We start from the raw sequence: 23,916 nt of genomic DNA on the forward strand, positions 1-23,916 counted from the left end.
TTTATTATGTATGGAAAGTGTTCTCTCTCCACGAAATTACCTGCAACTTTTGCAATAAATGTACTTAAAAAAGCAGATCGAAAAGTTGGAATTTAGTTTTGTAAGAGAATGCTACTTCATTATTGTTCTCTTGGTGTGATGATTTTTTAAATTTCCTGTAATAAAGTTGAATATATTTCTAATGTGTGTCATTAATAATCATGGTAGAAGATAATTTATTCAACTATTAATACATTCAACCAGTAATCATTGAGCACTTGGTAAATGTCAGACACTGTGCTAGGCTCTGTGAATATATTGGCATCAAGAAAATCCTCATACTCAAGGTGTCTGTAATCAAGTTGACAGACTGAAGCTATGTTTAGTACTGTAATAAATCAGAAAAAAATATATCAGCTTGTTGGAATAGCATATGGTTGCCCAAACTAATCAATGTTAGCCTTGCCTTTTAAAAATATTTATTTTATGTATTTGAAATATACCTGGTTTACTGTTAAACACAAATGAAAAGAAATTGAATTTATCCATATTAATGCTGTCTTCAAAACATCTTCATTTTTAAAACAGAGTAAATGTTTTATATAGACAATGTGTGAACATAAACCTCCACACAGAACTATGTTTTGTTTATAAGCCCTTTCTTTTCTTCTGCAATAGTTAACTGAAACAGGATGGTCTGTGAAAACTTAATTTCATGCTATCAGCCAGAAAAGCACAAGAGGAACTGACAACAAAGATGTGTCTCCTGGTCAGTGTCACTGCTGAATTATAACTGAAGTCTGGATATTTTTAAAGATATCACTTTAATAATTCCCAATGTTAAACTCTTTTGGGAAAAGGAAATGCAAAACTACAAAGTACAAAACTACTAAAATTTGCTACTTTAATGCAGAGACAGAAACTGATCTATATGGCAACTCACAAATGGCTGATGCAAACAAGAATTTGAAGGTTATATGAGTGTATAAGTGAAAAGATGCACTGCACTAGTTCTTTGTTCCTCAGAGAGGCCTGCTTCACTTTTGGTGGTCAAGGTTGCCTTCGGGGAGTTTGCAGTCTGTCATATCAGAGGATTCAGAATCCTGAGTTCATTGCCATTTATATGTGTAAAGTAGGAAAGCGACAATATTAAAATTCAAGAATTGATCCACTACCACATAATAGAATTCCTCTCTGCATTACATTATTTGACTTCCTGTTCTATTCATTAATAGAACAGATCATCAATATTTTTATTATTAAAATATTAATTTTAATATTTTAATATTAAAATTATTAATGTGTAATTAATTTTTTTTGGTAGGCCACATTAGATTGTAGGCCCACACAGAATCTATGGCCTACCAAAGTATATTTTTTTTTTTTTTCCTGGACTCATTTAGACAATTCAATATAACATACCAGCACAAAAATATTTCCCAGTGGCATATGGATAATTTGAAGGATATCTTAGAATTGTACTTCTGTAGTAATCTGTAAAGTGTGGTAGAAAGGGCCAAGAATTTGGATTCAGTTGGAACTGAGGTTAAATCCCAAATCTACCTGTATGTAATTTGTTACTTTAAACTGTTAATTTTCTAGAGATGCATGTAAAATTTATTCCTTATGTAAAATTTATCAACATTAACTCTATAAAGTACTTTTGCATATTTTATTAATATCTAGTATATCACCATATATGTTTTTATAAAATAAATGATGGCAGTGATGATGGTAATTGTTATTTGATCATAGCTATGTGTGCTGACAACCACAAGACTGCCGTACTTTTTATTAGGATTGATTGTATGATCGTACTTGTATTTTTGGCAATGTGCTTATATGGATTTGTGTTTTTAATTTCTTGATTTCTCCAGTTTCCTTTTTGGAAGTCAGAAAAGCATTGATCATTAGAAATAATGATAATTATTCCAACACTTTCCTCATCTTCAGGTTAAAGTTCATTATCTGAGTTTATAATGTATTTGAATTATCCTGAACTCTTTTTTTCTGATTCTCCTATCTTGGAAAACATATTGATAACTCTGGAGCCTCCTTTTTTCAGGTATATGAATGGGATAATAATATATACTTCAGAGGGTTACTATGATAATTTAAATTCCACAGTATTGTAGCAGGACCAGTGGCAGACAAAACTCCTCAGACACTGAGTTAAAGAAGGAAGGGGTTTATTCGGCCGAGGGCATTGGCAAGACTTCTGTCTCAAGAGCCGAGCTCCCCGAGTGAACAATTCCTGTCCCTTTTAAGGGCTCGCAACTGTAAGGGGGTGCACGTGAGAGGGTCGTGATTGATTGAGCAAGCAGAGGGTACGTGACTAGGGGCTGCATGCACCGGTAATTAGATCAGAACAAAACAAGATAGGGATTTTCACAATGCATTCCTATACCATGTCTATAATCTATAGATAACAGAACCAATTAGGTCAGGGGTCAATATTTAACTACCGGGCCCAGGGTGCGGCGCCAGGCTGTCTGCCTGTGGATTTCATTTCTGCCTTTTAGTTTTTACTTCTTCTTTCTTTGGAGGCAGAAATTGGGCATACGATGATATGAAGGGTAGTCTCCTTCCTTAGTATATATAGAATCATAGCCTACTATCCAGTTCTTAGGATATGATCAAAAAAGCCTTTCTCCTAAACTTGTTTTTTTTAATAATATGCCTTATCTACTCTGAAACATCTTTTTGCCAACTGAAATTATTCTGAAATTCACAGGTTGACATCTAAAATCATCTATCATTTACCTCCAAGTGAATTAGAGAACTTTTCATTCCCACTTCTTTCATACACTCTATTCAATCAAATGAGATTGTGTGCTAGTCCACAACCTTACTCCTTATTTTGTATCTCTTTATCTGTGTTTCTCTTGGTGTCCCCTGCTGAGAACTATTATGTCGATAGCTCTTATTCATCCTCTTTTCTAATGCTAAATGATTCCTGTCGGTAAAGAGCCGTCTCACTTTCCTATTTCCCCAGCTAATTTTACAAATTCTAATGCAGTGAAATATGATCTCTTCTTTCTTGAAGTCCTATAAACCATTATGTCTCTTATGGTATAGGCTTACCTGGGAGATATTGTGGATTGGATCCATACCACTGCAATAAAGTGGATATCTCAATTGAGTCACATTATTTTTTCAATTTCCCAATAAACAAAAGCCTTCAACAAGTCCTTTGTTCTGTTTGTGAAGGGCCTACTGACTGATCAGAGTGGTGGTTGCAGAAGGATAGGGTGGCTTGGACAATTTCTTAAAATATGACAACAATGAAGTTGGCTACATCAATCGACTCTTTCTGACATGAAAGATTTCCTTATTCCATCCAATACTGTTTGACAGCGTTGTACCCACAATAGAACTTTCAAAATTGGAGTCAACTCTCCCAAACCCTGCTGTTGTTTTAGCAAATAAGTTTTTGTAATAGTCTAAATCCTTTGTTGTCATTTCAACAATATTCACAGCAATTACCCCAGGGGTAGATACCATCTCAAGAAACCACTTTCTCTTTTTTTTTTTTTTTTTTTTTTGAGACAGAGTCTCGCTCTGTCGCCCTGACTGGAGTGCAGTGGCATGATCTTGGCTCAGTGCAAGCTCTGCATCCTGGGTTCACACCATTCTCCTGCCTCAGCCTCCGGAGTAGCTGGGACTACAATGGGATTTCACCATGTTAGCCAGGATGGCCTCGATCTCCTGACCTTGTGATCCGCCCACCTCAGCCTCCCAAAGTGCTAGAATTACAGGCGTGAGCCACTGCGCCCGACCTCAAGAAACCACTTTCTTTGCACATCCGTAAGAGCACTTCCTCATTGTTCAAGCTTTATCATGAGATTGCATCAATTCAGGCTCATCTTTAGGCTCCACTTCTAATTATAGTTCTCTTACTATTTCCATCACATCTCCATTCACTTGATATTTTGAGCTCTTCTCATGAATTACAAATATTCTCAATGATATCTGGAATGGTGAATCCTTTCCAGATGGTTTAACTTACTTTGCCCATATTCATCAGAGAAATCACTATCTGTGGAAACAATAGCTTTATAAAATGTATTTCTTAAGTAATAAGGCTTGAAAGTTGAAATTACTCCTTGATCATGAGCTGCAGAATGGATGTTATGGATGTTGCATTACTAGGCATGAAAACATCATTAATCTTCTTGTACATTCTCCATAAGAGCTCTTGAGTAACTAGGTGCATTGTCAGTAAGCAGTAGTATTTTGCAAAGAATCTTTTTTTTTTTTTTTTTTTTTAGCAGTAGGTCTTAACTATGGACTTAAACTATTCAGTGCATCAAGCTGTAAAAAAATGTGCTGCCATCCAGGATTTGTTGTCCAATTTATAAATCACTGGCAGAGTAGATTTAACATAATTCTTAAGGTCCCTAGCATTTTTGGTATGGTAAATGAGCATTGGCTTCAACTTAAAAGTCATCAGTTACACTAGTCCCCAACAAGAGAGTCAGTCTGTCCTTTGAATCTTTGAAGCCAGGTATTAACTTCACTTCTCTAGCCCTGAAAGTCCAGGATGGCACCTTCTTCCAATAAAAGGCAGTTTTATCTACATTGAAAAATCTGATGTTAATGTAGACATCTTCATCAATTATTTTAGCTAAATCTTCTGGATAACTTGCTACAGCTTCTGTATCAGCATTTGCTGCCTAATCTTTCACTTTTATGTTATAGAGACAGCTTCTTTTCTTAAAGCTAATGAACCAAGCTGTTCTAGCTTCAAACTTTTCTTCTGTAGCTTCCTCACCTTTCTCAGCCTTTATAGAACTGAAGATAGAGCCATACTCTGGATTAAGCTTTGGTTTAAGAGCCTGTTGTAGCTAGTTTGGTCTTCTATCCAGAACACTAAAAATTTCTTCATATCAGCAAAAATGCTGTTTAACTTTCTTATCATTCACATGTTCACTGAATTAGCAATGTTAATTTCCTTTAAAACCTTTCCTTTTACATTCACTATTTGGCTGTTTGGCACAAAAAACCTCACTTTTAACCTATCTTGTCTTTTGACACGCCTTCCTCACTAACCTTAATCATTTCTAGCTTCTGATTTAAATTGAGAGATGTGCTACTCTTCCTTTCACTTGAACATTTAGAGATCACTGTAGGGTTTTTAATTGGTCTCATTGCAAAATTGTTGTATCTTGGGGAATAGAAAGGCCCAAGGAGAGAGAAAGAGATGGTGAATGACTGGTGGTTGGAGAAGTCAGAACACAGACAACATTTATTAACTTAGCAGTCTTGTGTGGGCATAGTTTGTAATGCCTCCCTAAAAGTTATAACGGTAACATCAAAGATAACTGATTATGGACCACCATAAAACATATAATAACAACAAAAAATTTGCAATATTGCAAGATTTACCAATATGACACAAAGACATGAAGTGTCTTTGTGTTGGAAAAATGACACCAATAGACTTGCTTGACACAGAATCGCCACAAAGCTTAACCTTGTAAAATGCAGAATATCTATGAAGTGCAATAAAATGAAGTATGCCTGTACTTATATCATGTCTATCATGGTGATTATAGTGTAAACACTTTGCTTATTCTGTCTTCTAGATTGTAAGCTTATTAAAAGAAGCTTTTATTTATATTTTTAAATTTTCTATTCTACTTGCGTAGTCAAAAATCAAAAAGAAATGGTTGGAGGAATTGAAAGGGGAGTTGACTGAGACTCTATCTCAGAATAGCAATCTTGAATTCATTTTGAAGTATTGTTATTTCTTCACAAAATTAGATAGGTATATCTCAGTTTCACTTTGTTCTGTCTGTGTAAATGCAAACCTCGAGTTTAATTAGTGGTAATTATTATGATTTGCCTGTTGTAGTTGCCTGCCCATTAATAGCTGATTGGGATGACCAATTCATTTCACAAGGGCCACTGAGCATCTGTTAGATAATGGTGGCTTTCAGCCATTGCTAGAGATGAAAGGCGACTGTTTCTCATTATGTGTGAGGCAATTTGGTGTTTGGCTAAGTCAAAAGTATACTTTGCCCAAAATGGTTTTCTCTAATTATTGAAGCAGTGTGCATTTCAAAAAAAAAATGCATTCATTTACCTAAATGCCAGTTTAAAATCTATTGGTTGTCCATAAAATCTTATATTTATTGTATAACCTATTTTTTGTACTAAGTCCATGAAACATAAAGGAGAACGTCAAATAATTGTACACTGTTGATTTGAAATCCTGAAGACACACATATGATAAATTAATGATTTAGATAAACCAAAAAAAAAAAAAAAGTGATAGCTTCTTTCAAAGGTTCGTAATTAGAGAGTCCAATTAGAGAGACAGAAAAGGTGAAAGTGTGTATATAGTATGGCATCCATGTAATCCTTTTGAATCAGAAGCGCGTCAGGAATTAAGGAGCTAAGGAGACAAGCCAAGCCAGAAACAATAGACCTCTGTGTTTAGTATTGACTGCAAAGACAATTGTGAAATATTGGTAACAGAATAAAAGCTGAGGAAAGTGTGTCTGTATTCCTAACATGGCTTTTACAAGGCAGTTTGTGCTTAACTAACTTGCTTGGCTGCTTGAAAATAATGCACTATGAAAGATAAGAAAAGTGGATATAGTAGGTTTCGATTTTCATAAAAGAATTTGACAGCTTCACGTGAGAGATTAATGGCTAAAGTAGAGAATTGTAGAGAAAGCAGTTAGGAGTTCTTTACATAGGAAATCAGTTCAAGAATGAAATCGTATTTGAGGATGAAAATATTTCAAGTAAAATAGAATTTTAGGGAGCAGTACACTTTAGACTTTTAATTTCAAGAAGCACTCAATTTTCATTCTTTTTTCTTTCCTTCTTCTCTAATTTATAATTATCATGCAGTTATTATATTTAATAATGTTACTTATGTGTTATGCTCACTACAAATTATACTAAAAGTGATTACCAGTGTGTTTATCCAGCAAATGCAGGTAAATGACAAATATATATCTTCCTAAGAAATGAAGGAGTTACTGCCTCACAGTAGGAACTCTGAACTACATAAATAGGAATGATATTTCACCAAGATCATTTTTGGATCATGAAAGAAAAATGTAAAAAACCCATCTTTGAATTCGTAAGAACAATAATTACAATATTATGTTGTCTGAGTCAAATTAAAACCAAATGAGTAAGGTTTCTTCAGTTTAATAAAATATTTGTTATCTTATGTAGTTTTCTTTATACGGTCTCCTTACCCATTCTTTATCTATTTTACCTAGCCTCTGAGGTTTTCTTACGCGTTCCAGAAACATAGGAAAGAAAATGACACCATATGAGCAGTTTCCATTTGTTTTTCTAAGACAGAAAGCAGTTTGTTCTCCTTTCAGTGTGTCAAGGCTAGAATTTAGTATCACTAAGTTATTTTTAAAGTAAAATGAACAAGAAGATAAAAGGAGACTCTGTAGACAGTGGGCAGTTCCATTTGTTCCAAATTATATATTCAATTTTTGAACCATAGAGGAAATCCAGAGATTGCTGCGTGTGCTTCAATTTAGGATAATTTGGAACAAAAGTTCTAAAATACAATAGAGTAAGGCTGGTGTCAATGCTACCTCTCCTACTAAACCTGCTCTGACCTATTCTTACCCTGTTTTTTTTTTTTTTTTCCCAGTAGAATATTTCATCTTTCTTTATGCACTAGACACATAGTATTTTATTTGGAGTTCTCATAGTATTCAAAAAACTATTTTTTAAGTACCAACTACGTGACAAGCACTGAACTTCTTACTACTACACTTCAAAATGAAGAATAAGCTAGAGTCTTCTAGAGTTTAGCAGGACAATAATTGATTAAATGAGAGACTGAACAGTGCAGGGCAATAAAGAATGATGCCTAATGTGCTAGGGCAGTGCAAACCTTAGGGAGGGTCCATTACACCTGTCTGAGGCCATTGAGTGGAAATGTCAGGGAGAGCTTCCCGAAGACATGACATCTAAGGTTAGGTGCTTAGATCTTATCACATGAGTCATTTCAGTCCTTCTCACAAAATAGCCCTTTCAAGTACATATTCATATTCCCATTTTAAAGAAGCAAATGTGAAGGTTGAGAAAAATTTAGTTCCCAAATTCCTCAGGCTAGACGTCACAGGAAGAGTTATGATTCTATCCTGTGTTACCCTGAACCCAAGTTACAATATCTTTGAAGAAGCCATATCAGTATTTCCCCCAGATTCCAGTTCACCTGTGTTTAGAGTGATAGTGTTTTTGTTTGTTTGTTTGTTTGTTTGTTTTCCTCTTCAAGTAAACTTTTTAGAGTGACTCAAGGAAGCAATGACTAATATCACAAAATTCTGACCTTGAGAGATGATAGTCATTGGGCTCGGAAATATGCAGCAATCGCAGCAATCTAGTAAAGAAAGGGCCAGCCAGAAAGTCATGGTTGACATTTATGCTTTTCCTAAATCGCAGTGGAATTTTACATCCCTTGGAGGTACTTGCATTTCTGAGCCAGGAAGGCAGTGAGATATGACAGGTCCAGCTGCCCACTGCATGCTGCTGTTGGATGGATCCTCTAGCAAGAGAGGCATTGATATGTGGGGAGATTCTGGTACTTTCTGTAAGAAAGAACTCAGGTAAAATTAACTTAAATTATATATTGCTTTCATATTCAAAGTGTGTCACCTTTTTTTAACTATACATGTAATAATCAATACTCATTTTTCATGTCTTGTCCATTTTTGTACCAAATATCTCCTATCTCTCTCTCTCTCTCTCTCTCACACACACACACACTCCTTTTGAAGCACACATATCCCTTGAAGCAGCAAATATTTAACAATAACAGAGTTGATCGTAAAGACATATATTTAAATTTCTCAAAATGAAAAGAAACCCTAGACTACTAACACATATATTTAAAAATAAATATTTATAATATATGGATATCAGCTTCAGTTTTTCTGAATATATGAGTATTGACTAAATACCAACGATATTCAAGCCCATAGAATTTAGCAGAATAGGGCACAATTTTTATTTTCAAGAGAGAACATAAATATTTTAATTTACTGATTCATGGAAATTATAATATAGTGTGCTACATTCCAATTGTTGTTGCTGTTTTAACAGAATTTAAACAACTTTAAATCTAGACAAGATAGAACAAAGTGAAAAGACTTTTTAAGCAACTGTTTTTTAAAAGTCCATGTTCTTCAGAAAGATTGTCTTTGGTACACTATCTTCAATGTGTAAACTTATATTATAATAATTCTCACATATATTCAGTTGTCTCCTTTCCCAACCTCTAGGAAGATAGAAAGGGAAGATTAGAAGTAGAGAAATAAAACTCAAATATGTTGGTAGGTTAGCATTAGAAAAAAATACCAAATACAGCATTTCGGACATAAATACACTTATGTTCATGGTGACTTTCCAAGGACTACACAGGAACAGATAGTTCTAAGAAATTTCTTGATCATTAATTTCCATATCTTTTTTTTTTTTTTTTTTTAAGTGACCAACCTGCTGGAGAATGTTTGTATTTGGACTGGTTCTGGTTCCTACCTCCTGCTTTTACTGTCACCTTTCACAAAACCTATTGAACATGCAGAATCATACCATGGGCCACGGCCCAAAGTTTAAAACTTGCAGATAGTAAACAAAGAGGCTATTTAAAATGTTGATGTTAAAACAATGAATATCTAGATGTTGCTAAATTGTTTTGTAATAGAGTTAGATTACAATTTGCTTTCTATACATCTACAGGGTGTATAATATTATCATCAACTGATAAAGCATTAGGAATGATTTTAGGTGACAGATTACTGTAATTTTTTGTTGTATCCCTCTCATCAAATTGAATAATTAGTAGTACTGCTTAAATAGGACATCTTCCATTCCCATAGACTTATCTATGAAAACAGGTTTTCTCACGGTTTCTGCCCATAAAATCCACTCCAACAAAATCTAAGAAGAATTCATTCTGGACTTTATTTCCTGTAAGTAAAAAGTTTTGCCATTTGAGTAAGAAAGTTTGTCCATGTATCTAGATAAAAGCAATTCATTAACACCTCTATTATTAACTATATGAAGTTATATATGAGTTAGAGATATATAATATATATTATTAACTATATAAAGTTATATATATACACACATGCACACACACACACACACACACACACACACACACACACACGAGACAGGGTCTGGGTCTGTTGCCCAGGCTGGAGTCCAGTGGTATGATCTCGGCTCACTGCAACTTCCACCTCCCAGACTCAAGACTCAAGCCATCCTTCATCTCAGCCTCCTAAGTAGCTAGGACTATAGGAGCACACCACCATGTCTAGCTGTTATACAATTTTTTTGTAGAGATGGGGTTTTGTTATGTTGCCCAGGCTGGTCTTGAACTCTTGAGCTCAAGCTCAGCCTTCCAAAGTGCTGAACAAATGTTTATTAAAATGTGGGATATATATATAATTTTTTTCAATTGTATACTATTAATAATTATAAAAATAACTATTTTTGAATATTTTTTCACTTAGATTTGTATGTTCACAAGACCTATATTAATGCTAATTTACATACAGCATTTTACAGTAGAAAAGATAGGGTATCAATAAAAGGCTTTAAAGAATAACAAATTAGGATCAAATTATGAGGCATAAGTACAGTAATACAGTTTAAGGAGAAAAAGCAAGGTAGCATTTATTTTAAAGTACAGTTTGTCCATCTTGTTTTAAATGGCTGTTAATGAACATCATGTCACTCTTATTTTGATTTCTTTGGGCTCATTTAAAATTGAGAACTTATAGTTTTATTTTAAAATAACAATATTGATAGTAGTAAGAAATTATAGGTTGGCAAAGACCTTGGATTATGATGAAAATTTTAGGTGGCAATTTTTGAAAGTTCAAAGATGTACATAGTTTACAAAATTGTTTTATGAACCATACAAGCAAGAAGAAAAAGAAACTGAGGTTGAGTTAATAGGGCAACATAATAGACCCTGTCTCTGCAAAATATAAAAATAAAAAAAATAATAATTTAACCCGACATGGTGGCATGCACCTGTAGCCCCAGATACTTGGGAGTATAGGACATGTGGAGAGAGGCTAAGGCAAGTTGATCGCTTGAACCCAGGAGGTCAAGTCTGCATTGAGCTATGATTGCACCACTGCACTCCAGCCTCAGTGACAGCGTGAGACCCTGTCACTCCCACAAAAAAAAGACAAGAAAAGAATTGGTAACCCTTTGGTTTACATTAGTGGGCTTGGGAAGGTCACTGTGCTTATGCAGTCTCTATATAGAAATTCATAATCATAACCTAGAGTTATGAAGAGCATTAACCTATAAAACATTGCAATAATTATACAATATTTACATTTATAATTCACTTTATAACTTTATAAACCTATCTCCCATGCACAGCCTCTTTGATGTTATACCAAAATAGAAGCTACTTAACACAGGTGATATTATCTCAATTTTGCAACTATTAAATTCTTTATAGAAGTTGAATTACTTGCCCAAAGCAGTTGCTAGTAAACTAGGAATACGGTTTCTGAACGTAAGTTTTCAGTCCCAGTATAACTTTTATAACTTTTTAAAATATAACACCAAGGCTGTCTTATTCTACATGTTCTGCTTATAAGATGGGGAAGTATATTAAAAAACAAAACAAAACAAAAAAAAAACCTTTTGTGGCAGTTCAAGGGGGGGTAAATGAATGAAGTACTTTAACATATGACATTTAGCTATGTCTGTGCTCTGACAATATAGAAAAATAAAGTTTTGCTACATCAAGCCAGACACTATGAATTCTTTATTTTTTTCCTTCTTCTAATTATATTTTATAACATAGGGTTTTTTGTTATTGTTATTGGCAGCAGTATTGTTTTCAAACACAAAGTTAACCACAGGGATGTAGGGTAATACTAGTTAACCTGAATTACATACTTATCATGCACCTTGTTCTGTATTAAATGCGTTAAACAAACTAATTAATTTAATCCTCATAACAATTTTGTCAAGTAAGTACTTTTACTAACCCCATATTACAGGTGAGAAAACTAAGGTAAATTAACTTGGCCCAGGTTCTAGGCCTAGCACACAAGAAAGATGACATTCGAACCCAATATTAACTATAATTATAGTACACAGTTTAAGGAAAAGTTATAATAATAAAAAATAAGATCTAGCAAAGACTCAAATTTGAGAAAATTTTTAACTTAACATCTTTCAAAAAATAAAAAGTTTAATTTTTTTACAGGAAGCTGTTTAAAAAACACATTAATTTTTTTCTTCTTGGCTATATTCCTTAATTTATATTTTAAGGCCTGGTTCATACTGAATTGTGGTTTAGTCCATTTTCTGAAGAGAAGACAGATAAATATGGGTTAATGGCTACTTTAGTAACTGATTGCAAGGCTAGCTTTAATTAGTTGACTGTGTAACAGTTCTTTATTCATAAAACAAAATTTGTGTTCAGAATATTTTTTATTAGGAAAAAAAATGCAATAAGAAAAGTCCAGCAGTGACCGGTAAGATGCTTAAAGATCAACATAAGCAGACGGGTTGGGAAGGTGGGGAACAGAATTCATTTTGCTTTATAAGTGTCTGTATTTGCTGATACCGTAAAGTAGCATATAGTTTATTATTTTTACAAAACAGACGAATTTAGAACCTTTCTGTATATCCATGTTATGTTTCTTATTTTATCATCTTTATTTATTAATATATGCAAATATAATACTTTTAATGACTTCAACACAAAGATGGCTGATGGAAGGGAGATGAGGTGCAATTGCTGATGCTGTTCTTACTAGAGAAGTCCATCTCCTTTATTCCCTTGATTTAGGGATGAGGTGTATGTACCTGGCTCCATCCCAAAGAGGATGGAATAGAAAGGCTTGCCTGGAGCCTAGAGCTCTATCTCAGTCATTTCTCTGGACCCGATTGCAATCTCTGTCTTTGATACTGCTATTTTAAACACCTCCTGCATGCATTTTGAAAGTAGTTTCCATTCCCTTTATATCTCCTGAGGTGAAAGTCCAACTTCTCCAGGAAGCAGCTGCCAAGGAGACAGTACTGCAGACAGAACTTTCCCCACAGCGGTTCAGAGCACCTGCCAGTTATCAAAAATCTTGAAGCCCTTCCAGATCCAAATATCTCACATTCAATCAAGTCCATGTGGGAGAAAGCAAGCTGATTTTGTTGAAACTCAAAAATTAAAAAGTAGAGATGACAAAGAAATTTTCAGCTTGATTCATGTTTAAAGCCATTGGAACAAAGCTAGCCTTAAACCACTCAAATTTGTGACACCTCTTTCTTTTGTTTGTTTTTTTGAGGACTTTTACATTCTTTGCTTCCTTTATCAATTTTGCATGCATGCATTCAGTAATCTTAGGGCAGAGATAATAAGACCTATCTACTTCTCAGACTATTTTTGTGAGTGTTAAATGAGATCATACATTTAAATATGTTTCTATGCCTGTTAATCCATAGTAATCATTCTGCAAATGAAATTTATTATTATTGGGATAAAATGATAATAATTAGTAACAGGCCAAAAGTGAAGAATTTTGCCATTCAGACTTTGCTAGTTTCTTTAATCATAATGTACAAGATCTCTCTTACTCCAGTCATGCTTATTTTACTTCATAAATGCTAATTTATATGTTAAATTATTTACAAATAATGTATTGAAGCACCCTTTAGATGTAAAAATCATTTGGCATTGCCCCTCCTAACACAGACGTATATTCTTACTTGGAAGCTTGACTTAAAATGGAAATAATAAGATAAAGCAATTTGTGGTATTGCAGAAAAACATAGTTTAATTATGAGTTAAAATGAGTGATTTTAATGTTTGAAAATGCGACTTAATCATAACCAAATTTGAATGATTTCCCAGGCATTGAAAATGTTATATATACATATATATATAAATGGCTCTAAATTTGTATTTTATACACACACGTGTACATATGTGTATGATACATGTGTATGTATGTGTGTATGTTTGTGTATATATATAAAAAACAAACTTAACTACATATATGTATATTTATAAACAAACTATACATATAAATGTGTGTGTGTGTGTGTGTGTGTGTATATATATTTATAACAAACTTAGAGCCAGGCATAGTGACTCATATTTGGGAGGCTGAGGCAGGAGGATTGCTTGAGTCCAGGAGTTTGAGGCTTCAGTGAGCTATGATCATTCCACTGTACTCAAGCCTGGGTGACAGAGCAAGAATCTGTCTCTTAAAAAATACAGATTTAAAGAATTTTAAGTTGTTCATTAAAGTAAAACTAAACTGTATGAATTAATACTATCACTTGATTACATTAAACTTCACAGATTTCAGGGAGACATTAAGTATAGTTCTGCATGAAAAAAGCAAGAAAAATTCACAAAGCTTAATTTTCAGTTTTTTTTTCCCATCTAATTTACAATGTACAAATGTTTAAGATGTTTGAGGATTTGGTCTTATAATCGATAGTGGCTGATAGCTTTCAATCTTTTATCCAAAATATTTTAAAAATAAGCTTATTATCCCAAATTGCTAGAGTGAAATACATAGAAAATAGAATTCTTTTTCCAACAAAATAAGAAATCAATGCTACTTGTGTTTTTTTTTTCTTTTTTGCTATTACACAAGAGGTAAAATATACCCAACATGGCATAACTCCCATTTTGAAAATAAATGTACATGTTTTATTGATATTACTTTGGTTCTAAGGCCTGAAGATTTACTGCAATTATTTCATAATAATGTTTTTCTCATATAATACAAATGTCAATAAGCAAGTCATCTGCTAGTTACTTAACTAACAGATGTATCCCAGTGTCTTCATTGTAAAATGGGTATAATGATGCTAATAATAATAGTACTGGATAGTACCTACCTCAAAGGCTTGTTTTGAGGATTGAATGAAAAATATACATAACATTCTTAAAATGTATCTGGTGCATAGTAATGTTAACATATTACTATTGTATACTGAGCAGTGTTGAACTGTTAACCTGCTGAAGTGCAGTTCTCACTTAGATATCACCAGCAACATATTTTAAAATATAATTCTTATCATCTCTAAAGATGAGGACTTCATTAAATAATTGAAGCTCACTGGACAAATTGTTACCATGGATTTCCCACCACCCTTCACTGTCTCCCACCTCTACCACACCTGCAAAAATAGAAAGATAATGACAACCATTTCTGTGTCTGAGTAGTTGTAAAAGAGAATTTTAAATATTGTCAATCATAAAGTGATATTATTATCTAGGAAATATTTATATAACCATATAATTTATGTATACATACATACATATTATCTGGGAATCAACTCTCATGAAAGATATCAAGAGGAGAGTGCCTTAAAAACAAAGATAGGGGAGAAAGATGGTGGAATTTCTTTTCTGTTCCATATAATCTCTGCTTTACTTGCCTTACCTCATTTGGTCTTGAAATCAGGATATCAGAACTCTCTTTGTGTGCAGAATCATCATGGAGATTTTATGGGATTCTGAACTCTGTTAATATGCTTTGAAAAGTTCTCCTTCTGTCAAATTTAGGACTTCATGGTGCAATGAAGAGACAGCAGTAAAGGTAGCTGGTAAGTCTCTTCATAGGAATATTATTTTCACTCAGTTTAGCTTTGAGTCCAAGAGAAAAATGTACTTTTTTTTTTTTTTTTATTAACTGGTGCCTTTAATAGGAGCTTTCATTAATCAACATGTCTTGAGAAAAGCTGTTCTTTATCCATACAGCTGAATAAATTCTGCTGTGCGAAATACTGGTAATGGTGAGAATGCTTATGTTTTTGGACTGTGCAACAAAGAAATTGAGATGTAAGTGGACAAAATCATTCCTTAGCAGCCAGAGGCTTTTTAACTTAACAGCTTTAAAAAATAACAAATACGCTAAATATGCTATTTTTCACTACACTCTCTGATGTCCACCTTTCAGATTTAATCACCACAGGAATTAGTATCACAGGTATATTCTGTTAGAATTATTCTAACAATTTGATCAAATAGCATCTCACCAAATGGGACTTCATACCCCCAAAACAGAGACCTGCCCAATATGTAGTAACATCCTTTAAGGGGCTTCTTAAAAGAATTTAGGCAGCAGTGCCATCCTTATTCAAAAAGAATTAAATATTGTGAGCCGGGGTTTATATAATTAACAACCATGAAGCAAAAAGAAATGTTCAAGGTTTTTTGCATATATTTTCCAATAGCCAGATGTTTGGAACTATGTGTACAAAATATCCAGATGATTGACTGAAAATTTAAGTATTTATCATGATATTTGGTATAGTGTCAACAGAGCATATGCTGAAGACTATATTTTTGGAACTGTTTTATTCATCTCCTTGCAAAAAAGGTAGTCTAGCAGATTTTTTAAGTGAAAGATAAAAACCACTATCAAGGAAAGCTATGCCATACTCGATTAGAGGATATATTTATTTTTGTACATTTTTATTCAGATTATTTCATTGTCTGTATTTCAAAGGGATCCTAAGATCACTTGCTGCTAAAATGTTCCATTTTGAAGTCCAAAGAAAAAAGATCTGAATTTGTGACCAGAGAAGTGTTACTTCATGCTGTCCCATTACTGATCTGACCACCCTCACTTCACTGAACTCTCCCTTACGCCTTAATTCCTCCATTCTAAACAGGGAGACCCCCTGACTTGCTGCTGCCTGACTCTAAAAATACTAGCATAGTCTGTCACTGTGGTTTTGAATGCAAGCCACCTTGCTTTGTCCAATCACAACCTGCCAGTACCTTTACTACTTCATCTAAAAAAATGAAGATAATAGTAGTATCTGGCTCACAGTGTTATTCTAGGTTTAAATGGTATAATAAATGTAAAATGCCTAGCAAAACTCCTAGCACATACTAAGCAGAATGTCTAATGGTTTAAAAGGGCTTCTGAGGTGTAGAGTCAAATGCTGTAGTTCTTTCTTATTTCAAGTATCTGTGTGTATGGATGATTTGCTTGATCTGCCACCTGCACCCTGCCCACCTCTGCCCCTGACTTGCCTTTTTTCTGATCACTGAATTCTTAGCTCAGTTCTTCACTTACTGATTTAGATTGCTTACCACATCCTCTGTATCATTCACCAGTTATCGTCTGTACTATATATATTTGCATTTAATTACATGTTATAGTTTACATGGGTGTGATTTTGCTTTTCCGACTATGCCGCACTTTGGGAATTTTGATACACTTTATCATATTATTCCTTTCTCCAAAATTTTCCTAATTTTTACCTTCATTTATCCACTCAACACACACTAATATTTATCGTTCATTATGTTTAGACCCTTGGAATATATAGAAGCAACCAAATAGACAAAATTCCTGGATCTTGCTTCTAGTGGAAAGAGAGAGACAACAATCAATCAAGTAAATGGATAATATGTCTACAGGGAGTGTTGGAACAGTCGTGGTGTTTTTGCTGTTTAATACATTAGGACATTTAATGAAGACCTAAGGAAGATAGGGAACAAGTTATGTAGAACTTTAGAGGAAAAATTTTTCAAGGAAGAAATAGCAAATATAAACTAACTGAGGAAAGAGAATGCCTGGCTTGTTGGAAGCACAGCTAAAGGATCACAACCTAGAGCAAAGTGGAAAAGGGGGGTGTGAGGTAAAGTCAGAAAACATCAGGGGACCAGATTCTATAGGACTGTGTTGACTACTATCAGAATTATAAATTTTCTTATGAATTAAATAGAAGGCTTGGAGTTGTTGATGATCTGATTTAAACTCTAAAATGTTCATTCTGCTTATTGTGGGAAGAACGGATCTGGCTACAAGGGTCAAGGGCAGAAGCCAGAGACTCTCAGAGAATCTCAATAATCCAATTATAATGGCAATTTAATTACTACATTTTTCACTTCCTGTTCTGCATGACGGCTGTTCATACACATGCTTTATCATCCTTGCTAAAATTTAAATTCTGTATGGGCCAGGATTCCAACAAATTTATATTTGTAGACCCTAGACTTTTTAAACCAAGTAAAAAAATGTTGGTACCCAAAGAGTACAAACATAAATTGGTATCATGCTTCTCTACTTGGCCCTCACCCTCCACCCCATTGTACCCTACATAGCTTCCCTCCTTACAAAATTTCTTAATACAACATACACATGTCAAGCAATATCTCTTTGTATTGTAAAGAAAAAAAATAGGATGTAAAGTGGAGAACAAAAAGGAGGTACAGAGGAAGAAGATAAGTTCTTGTTCTCAAGGAATCTTTATAATGACCAAAAAAAACAACACCCACACATGCATACAGCCATGTGTGTGTGTATGTTTGGCCTATTCACATGCTCTTTATAGTCATCTCATACTGGATCTTTAAACTACATGTATTCTCTATATGATTTCATAACATAACCATGCCTACATAGAGTCTGTAAAATTCCATGTATGGTAATTTGGGTTATTTATGTTCTAACATAATAGTGTAGTTTGAGAATAATTCTACAAAATTCCACAAAATTTCCAAAAGGAAAATATATATATTTTTTTCTGATTGTCATTCAAGAGTATTACTAACATGCATCTTGAAAAACTTTGAGTTGGGAACAATGACTATTACAAAATATAGTTATTGAAGCCAAGGAGACAAAAATGATATTTTTTTTTTTTTTCCATCTTTTTCATCATGAAGAAGTTGAATTCTATTCTTCTGTGGCAGCCAATGTCATGCCAGAATTGAGGAACAGTGCTTATGCTAAGATTACTGGTTAATCTCTGCAGTCTTCCCTAAAACCCCCAAAATAAAGGTAAAGCTGCTACTGCCTCTAGGGAAATGGAAATGCCCAACAGAGCATTCTAAATCAGACTTTCATGGTAAAACATCCACTAATAATTAATTTTCTGCTTCCTTTAGACTAGGACAGGTTAAGCAGTTGGTCACATTCAGTAAATAAGAAATTACTTGCAGTAATTTCTGCAACATTCTAATCATTTTCCCATTTCGGAAACCTATTTTAAAAGTCTTTGATCTGCATTACAGTGGAAAGGACATTGAATGTGGAAAGAGAAGACTTGATTATGAATTCAACATTGGCACCCACTAATTTCGTGGCTTAGGCCAGTCATTTAACCTAAATATCTCCATTTATTTTAGTGATTGAGAGCATTGCAGTCTATACCCTGAAAGAGTTGTTATGAACACGCAATAGAAAAACATGCGAAGGACATAGATGCAGAGGTTACGCAGAAACACTTGATGAATGCAGATACTAAATGACACACTAGAATTATCACAGTCGTAGCAGTGGTATTTCAGAGTTCTGTCCTGTACCAGCACAAATGTGATCTTGTGAAATGGGAAATATGTCCCCTGTATCTTCTTTCTGCATATTATTAAGAATAACAATATGCTGGAATTATTTAATTACGTCATTAAAGGGGGTTTTATTTTCTTTAATAAATACATAAGGACAAGCTTTTCAATTAACAGTGACCTTTACGACTTCCGTTTTGGATTCTGTAGATGGTAAAGCTGACTGCAAATTAGATTCTGCAATGTACCTTGTTCCTTACTTTTTCACCCACTGATTAGTTTCATACAGTTGACAGCAGCCCACCCTGTTGCTTTCAGCTTGCAATTTTGTAGCAATCTCAAAACACTGTGTTCAATCCCCCAAGGTGCTCTGTGGAAATGCTGTCAAAGTATTTCTATGTATGTGTGTTTTCGTTCTGTAGCTGTGCTTTGTACTCATTTAAGAAAACCAGTCTTTAATTTGTAACAGAACATTTTCAAGATGAAACAGAATTTCAGGCCTCAGCAAAATCACTGGTATATGACCACAGCCTTCTTCTGTTCTAAAGCTTGATGTGCCTGACTACTATTAAACATAATGCTGTATTTTTGAAACCTGTTACAGAATATGACTAAATATATGGCTGCAAATTTGGCCTTAAAATCTAGTAATTGTTATTACGCTTGTCATCATCATGTGGATCTGGTTTTATTTTTCCAATTCCATCTCTCATGCCTTTTACCATATATCTCATGGTTATTTGTCATTCCTTGAAATGCCTAGAGGTGCTGCCTACATATAGCATAGCACCTCTGTCTAGAATGCCATATCTTACAGTACTGACCTCTTTATCTCAGACATTGCCTATTTCAGAAGGCCTTTCTCTATGCCTTCAATGCCCTGATTCAAGTAACTCTCTTTGATCTCTCATGCATCCTGTGTGTGATTTCATAAAAATATTTTCCTTTCTGTATAGTAATAATTGGTTTGCTCTTGTGTCTTCCTCGCTAGACTAAAACTTTTAGACAGCAAGAGACAATACCTATTTAAATCCATAGATACCTTATAAATGTTTGCTGGCTAAATGAATGCTTTATTAAAAAAAAATATTGATCGGCCGGGCACGGTGGTTCATGCCTGTAATCCCAGCATTTTGGGAGGCCAAGGTGGGTGGATCACAAGGTCAGGAGATTGAGACCATCCTGGCTAACACGGTGAAACCCCGTCTCTACTAAAAATACAAAAAAAAAAATTAGCTGGGCATGGTGGCGGGCGCCTGTAGTCCCAGCTACTCGGGATGCTGAGGCAGGAGAATGGCGTGAACCTGGAAGGTGGAGTTTGCAGTGAGCCGAGATTGCACCACTACACTCCAGCCTGGGCAATAGAGCAAGACTCCCTCTCAAAAAAAAAAAAAAAAAAAAAAAAAAAAAGGCTTTGATCAATAAATTGCAAAAATGAGCAACATTATTAATAAAAGTGTTACACTAGCTTTGTTATATCTAATGACTACAGCATTCAGTAAACACAGTTTATAGTTTTATCAGTGAAACATAGTTTATAGTTTCAGTGTACAAGCTTCCCACTGTGCAAATGCAAGCTATTTTAAAAGTAAATCCTTATAGGCCGGGCATGGTGGCTCAAGCCTATAAAACCAGCACTTTGGGAGGCTGAGGCAGGTGGATCGCCTGAGGTCAGGAGTTCAAGACCAGTCTGGCCAACATAGTGAAACCCCGTCTCCACTATAAATACAAAAATTAGCCAGTCACGGTGTCAGGCGCTTGTAATCCCAGCTACTAGGGAGGCTGAGGCTGGAGAATTGCTTGAACTCAGCAGATGGAAGTTGCAGTGAGCCAAGATTGTGCCACTCCACCCTGGGCGACAGAGTAATCTCCTGCCTCAAATAAAGAAATAAACAAATAAATAAATAAATAAATCCACCCTTATATGGTTCTATGATTTCTGCATCTGGTACATTATATTCAGTGTCAGATTGGGTCAGGTCAGTCTAAATCATAGACCTTTACTGTTTCTCATAATTTCAAACGAAGAAATAGGCTTTAACATAGAAAATTGTTTAAACTAATTTAACTTTATTTAAATTTGTCATCCAGACAGAATGAAAAAGACTTTTGACTAACTTTCAGTTGAAACACACACACACAAACACACACACACACACTACACACTTAAAAAATTGTATGCAAGTATTGTTTTACATTTGTATTGGGAATGGAAGATACATCAGTATGTTCGTGTTTCCTGAGTTAATGTCTGATGTTTTCAATTGATGCTGTGCTATTATTCAGCAAAAGAAAATAACACTCAGAACAAAATAATGTTGTCTCTCATTTTTATTTTGATTAATAGTGTTCTATCTCTTGTAATTTTTAGGTGCTTTTTGGAAGATGGAGCTTCAAAGGGTGCCTGGCTGAATCGGTCAAGTATTATTTTTGCGGGAGGTGATAAGTGGTCAGTGGATCCTCGAGTTTCAATTTCAACATTGAATAAAAGGGACTACAGCCTCCAGATACAGAATGTAGATGTGACAGATGATGGCCCATACACGTGTTCTGTTCAGACTCAACATACACCCAGAACAATGCAGGTGCATCTAACTGTGCAAGGTATGTATTTTCAGAACTGCTATATTGTGAAAGACTATGCTTAGAAATGCTTAATATTTAGGTATCAAAATGACTAGGAAACAATTAACAATGCTGAAATATTCATTGTCATTGAAATATTTGTTGAAGTATATTGTCATTGCTTTTAGGAGTTTACATTCCTAGATATCAGAAAGTCGTTAAGAGTCATACAGACAAAATGAAAAAGTCGTCTGACTGACTTTGAATTGAAAGACACACACACAAACACACACTTTAAAAATGTATGCAAGTATTGTAGTCATTAAGAAGTGTAATGACCATTACGGGCATACAAATCCCTACTTACAAAGATAAAGAAATATCCATTAACACCACATTATGACGTTTGTAAATGATTCACCTCATATCTTCCTTTGATTCATCCCTTCAATCAATCTTTGAGAGCCCATGATTGATACATTAAATATTTGAAACCTACAATAGATACATGGAAATATTAGAACTTTTTGAAATATGCATAATAACTCTTTAAATGCAGTCCGCCAACCATTCAAATACTCTGTCTCAATCCAACGTCTGTTTACTTTGATTCAAGTCACAATGAAAAGTATCAGCCTTCTAAGATTTCTTTATTTAAATATGAAGTAATTGAGAATACATGTACACAATGGTTTATATTTGATTTACTTTCAGTAGATCATAAAGCATGCTAGCTTTCAATCTCCAGATACAAACAGAAGCATCAAATTATTTTATTTCTCTTGCATACTAAAATGTAAGAGCATATGTACCCTAAAATACAAATGGTTTTCAAGAAAAATACAATTATTATGCTAGGAGAATGGAAAACGTTTATTTTTTGCCCTTTTACATTATTTCCTTCTGCTTTATAAATTAATCATGTGTTCATTGTTTAGAAATATTATGCTCTGTGGAACTGAAACTGATGTTGCCATATTTCTAAGTAAAATTAATAACGAATCATGTGATAATGTGGTACCAGAGCATGCATGTTTTATTCCTAGTAGGAAAGTTGAGTGAGCAAGTCAGTTGTACTCTCTTTGAGTTTACCCTTCAATAAGTCAAGGTTGAAAATTAATTTAGGTGCATAGCTTAAGTCTGAAAAAGATTACTAATCTATAGCCTTATTAACTGAGCTTTATTTCCTTACGTACAGGTAAACTTGAATTCAAACACAGCTTCAATTGTTAGTACAGCAAATAGTTTAACTTTGTGATAAGGTTAAACTTATTAAACAATTAAGGAGGAAAGTAAAAATTGAAAAATAAGTCAATGAATTTCCTCAGTGATTTTTCTTTTTTTTTTTTTTTTGCAGATTATTGCAGACTGTGATGATGTTCATTATTTAAAAGTGGTATATCCCAACATAATAACATTTTCACAAAGGTCTATCTTTAATCAGAGATTATTCAGGGACTCCAGAGGGTGGGAGTTAATCCAGCTTCAGAAACTGACATGAGATTGTAAGACAAAACACATTTCTTATGTTATTCAAGCCTAATCCTGTTCTCTTGTTCAGCTCTCTGCCCTTTGACTTGAGTTTCTAGCTCAAAGACTATAAAAGATTTTCATTATGTGAAAAAAGAAAGTGCACTTGAACAATAATATGTTCAAGTTAGTTAAGACACAGACATTTTGCTTGTACATTTTAAACTTGTAAATTTAGATGATATATTTCTGAAGAATAAATATATCCCATTTTCCTTTTTCCATTCTCTCTTGTTCCATATTAGGCCTATATTTTAAATAACCAGACTATCGGTATTTAAGACCAGCCTAGGTACATGTTTAATTCTCATAGGATTTTTAAACTAACTTTATATTACTTATGTTGTTTGATGTTGTTCACATTTTTAAAATTGCTACACGTCTTACTGTAGTACTCTTTTTTGCTGGTCATTAGATGATGGTGAACTTTTGAGGAGTTAGGAATGTACTTATTGAATGTTCCTTCAGTATAATATTTTATTCCTCCAGAAAAAGAAAAATCCATGTTACTGTTTTGAAAGTATAGGATTGGATAAAATTAAAAGCTAATA

The 23,916-nt window shown here is 34.1% G+C and overlaps 1 protein-coding gene across 2 annotated transcripts in view; it reads left to right on the forward strand.

Moving 5' to 3' along the window:
* The window catches only part of NEGR1 (neuronal growth regulator 1), an 892,406-nt gene that overhangs the window by 329,745 nt on the left and 538,745 nt on the right, over positions 1-23,916 (forward strand). For both annotated transcript variants that reach the window (XM_005543025.5, XM_045385974.3), the window contains exon 2: positions 21,642-21,874. In XM_005543025.5, the coding sequence (XP_005543082.1) occupies positions 21,642-21,874 (233 nt within the window). The remainder of the gene's footprint in view (positions 1-21,641; positions 21,875-23,916) is intronic.

This window comes from Macaca fascicularis, chromosome 1, assembly GCF_037993035.2.
Source record: "Macaca fascicularis isolate 582-1 chromosome 1, T2T-MFA8v1.1".
NCBI classification, from domain to species: domain Eukaryota; kingdom Metazoa; phylum Chordata; class Mammalia; order Primates; family Cercopithecidae; genus Macaca; species Macaca fascicularis.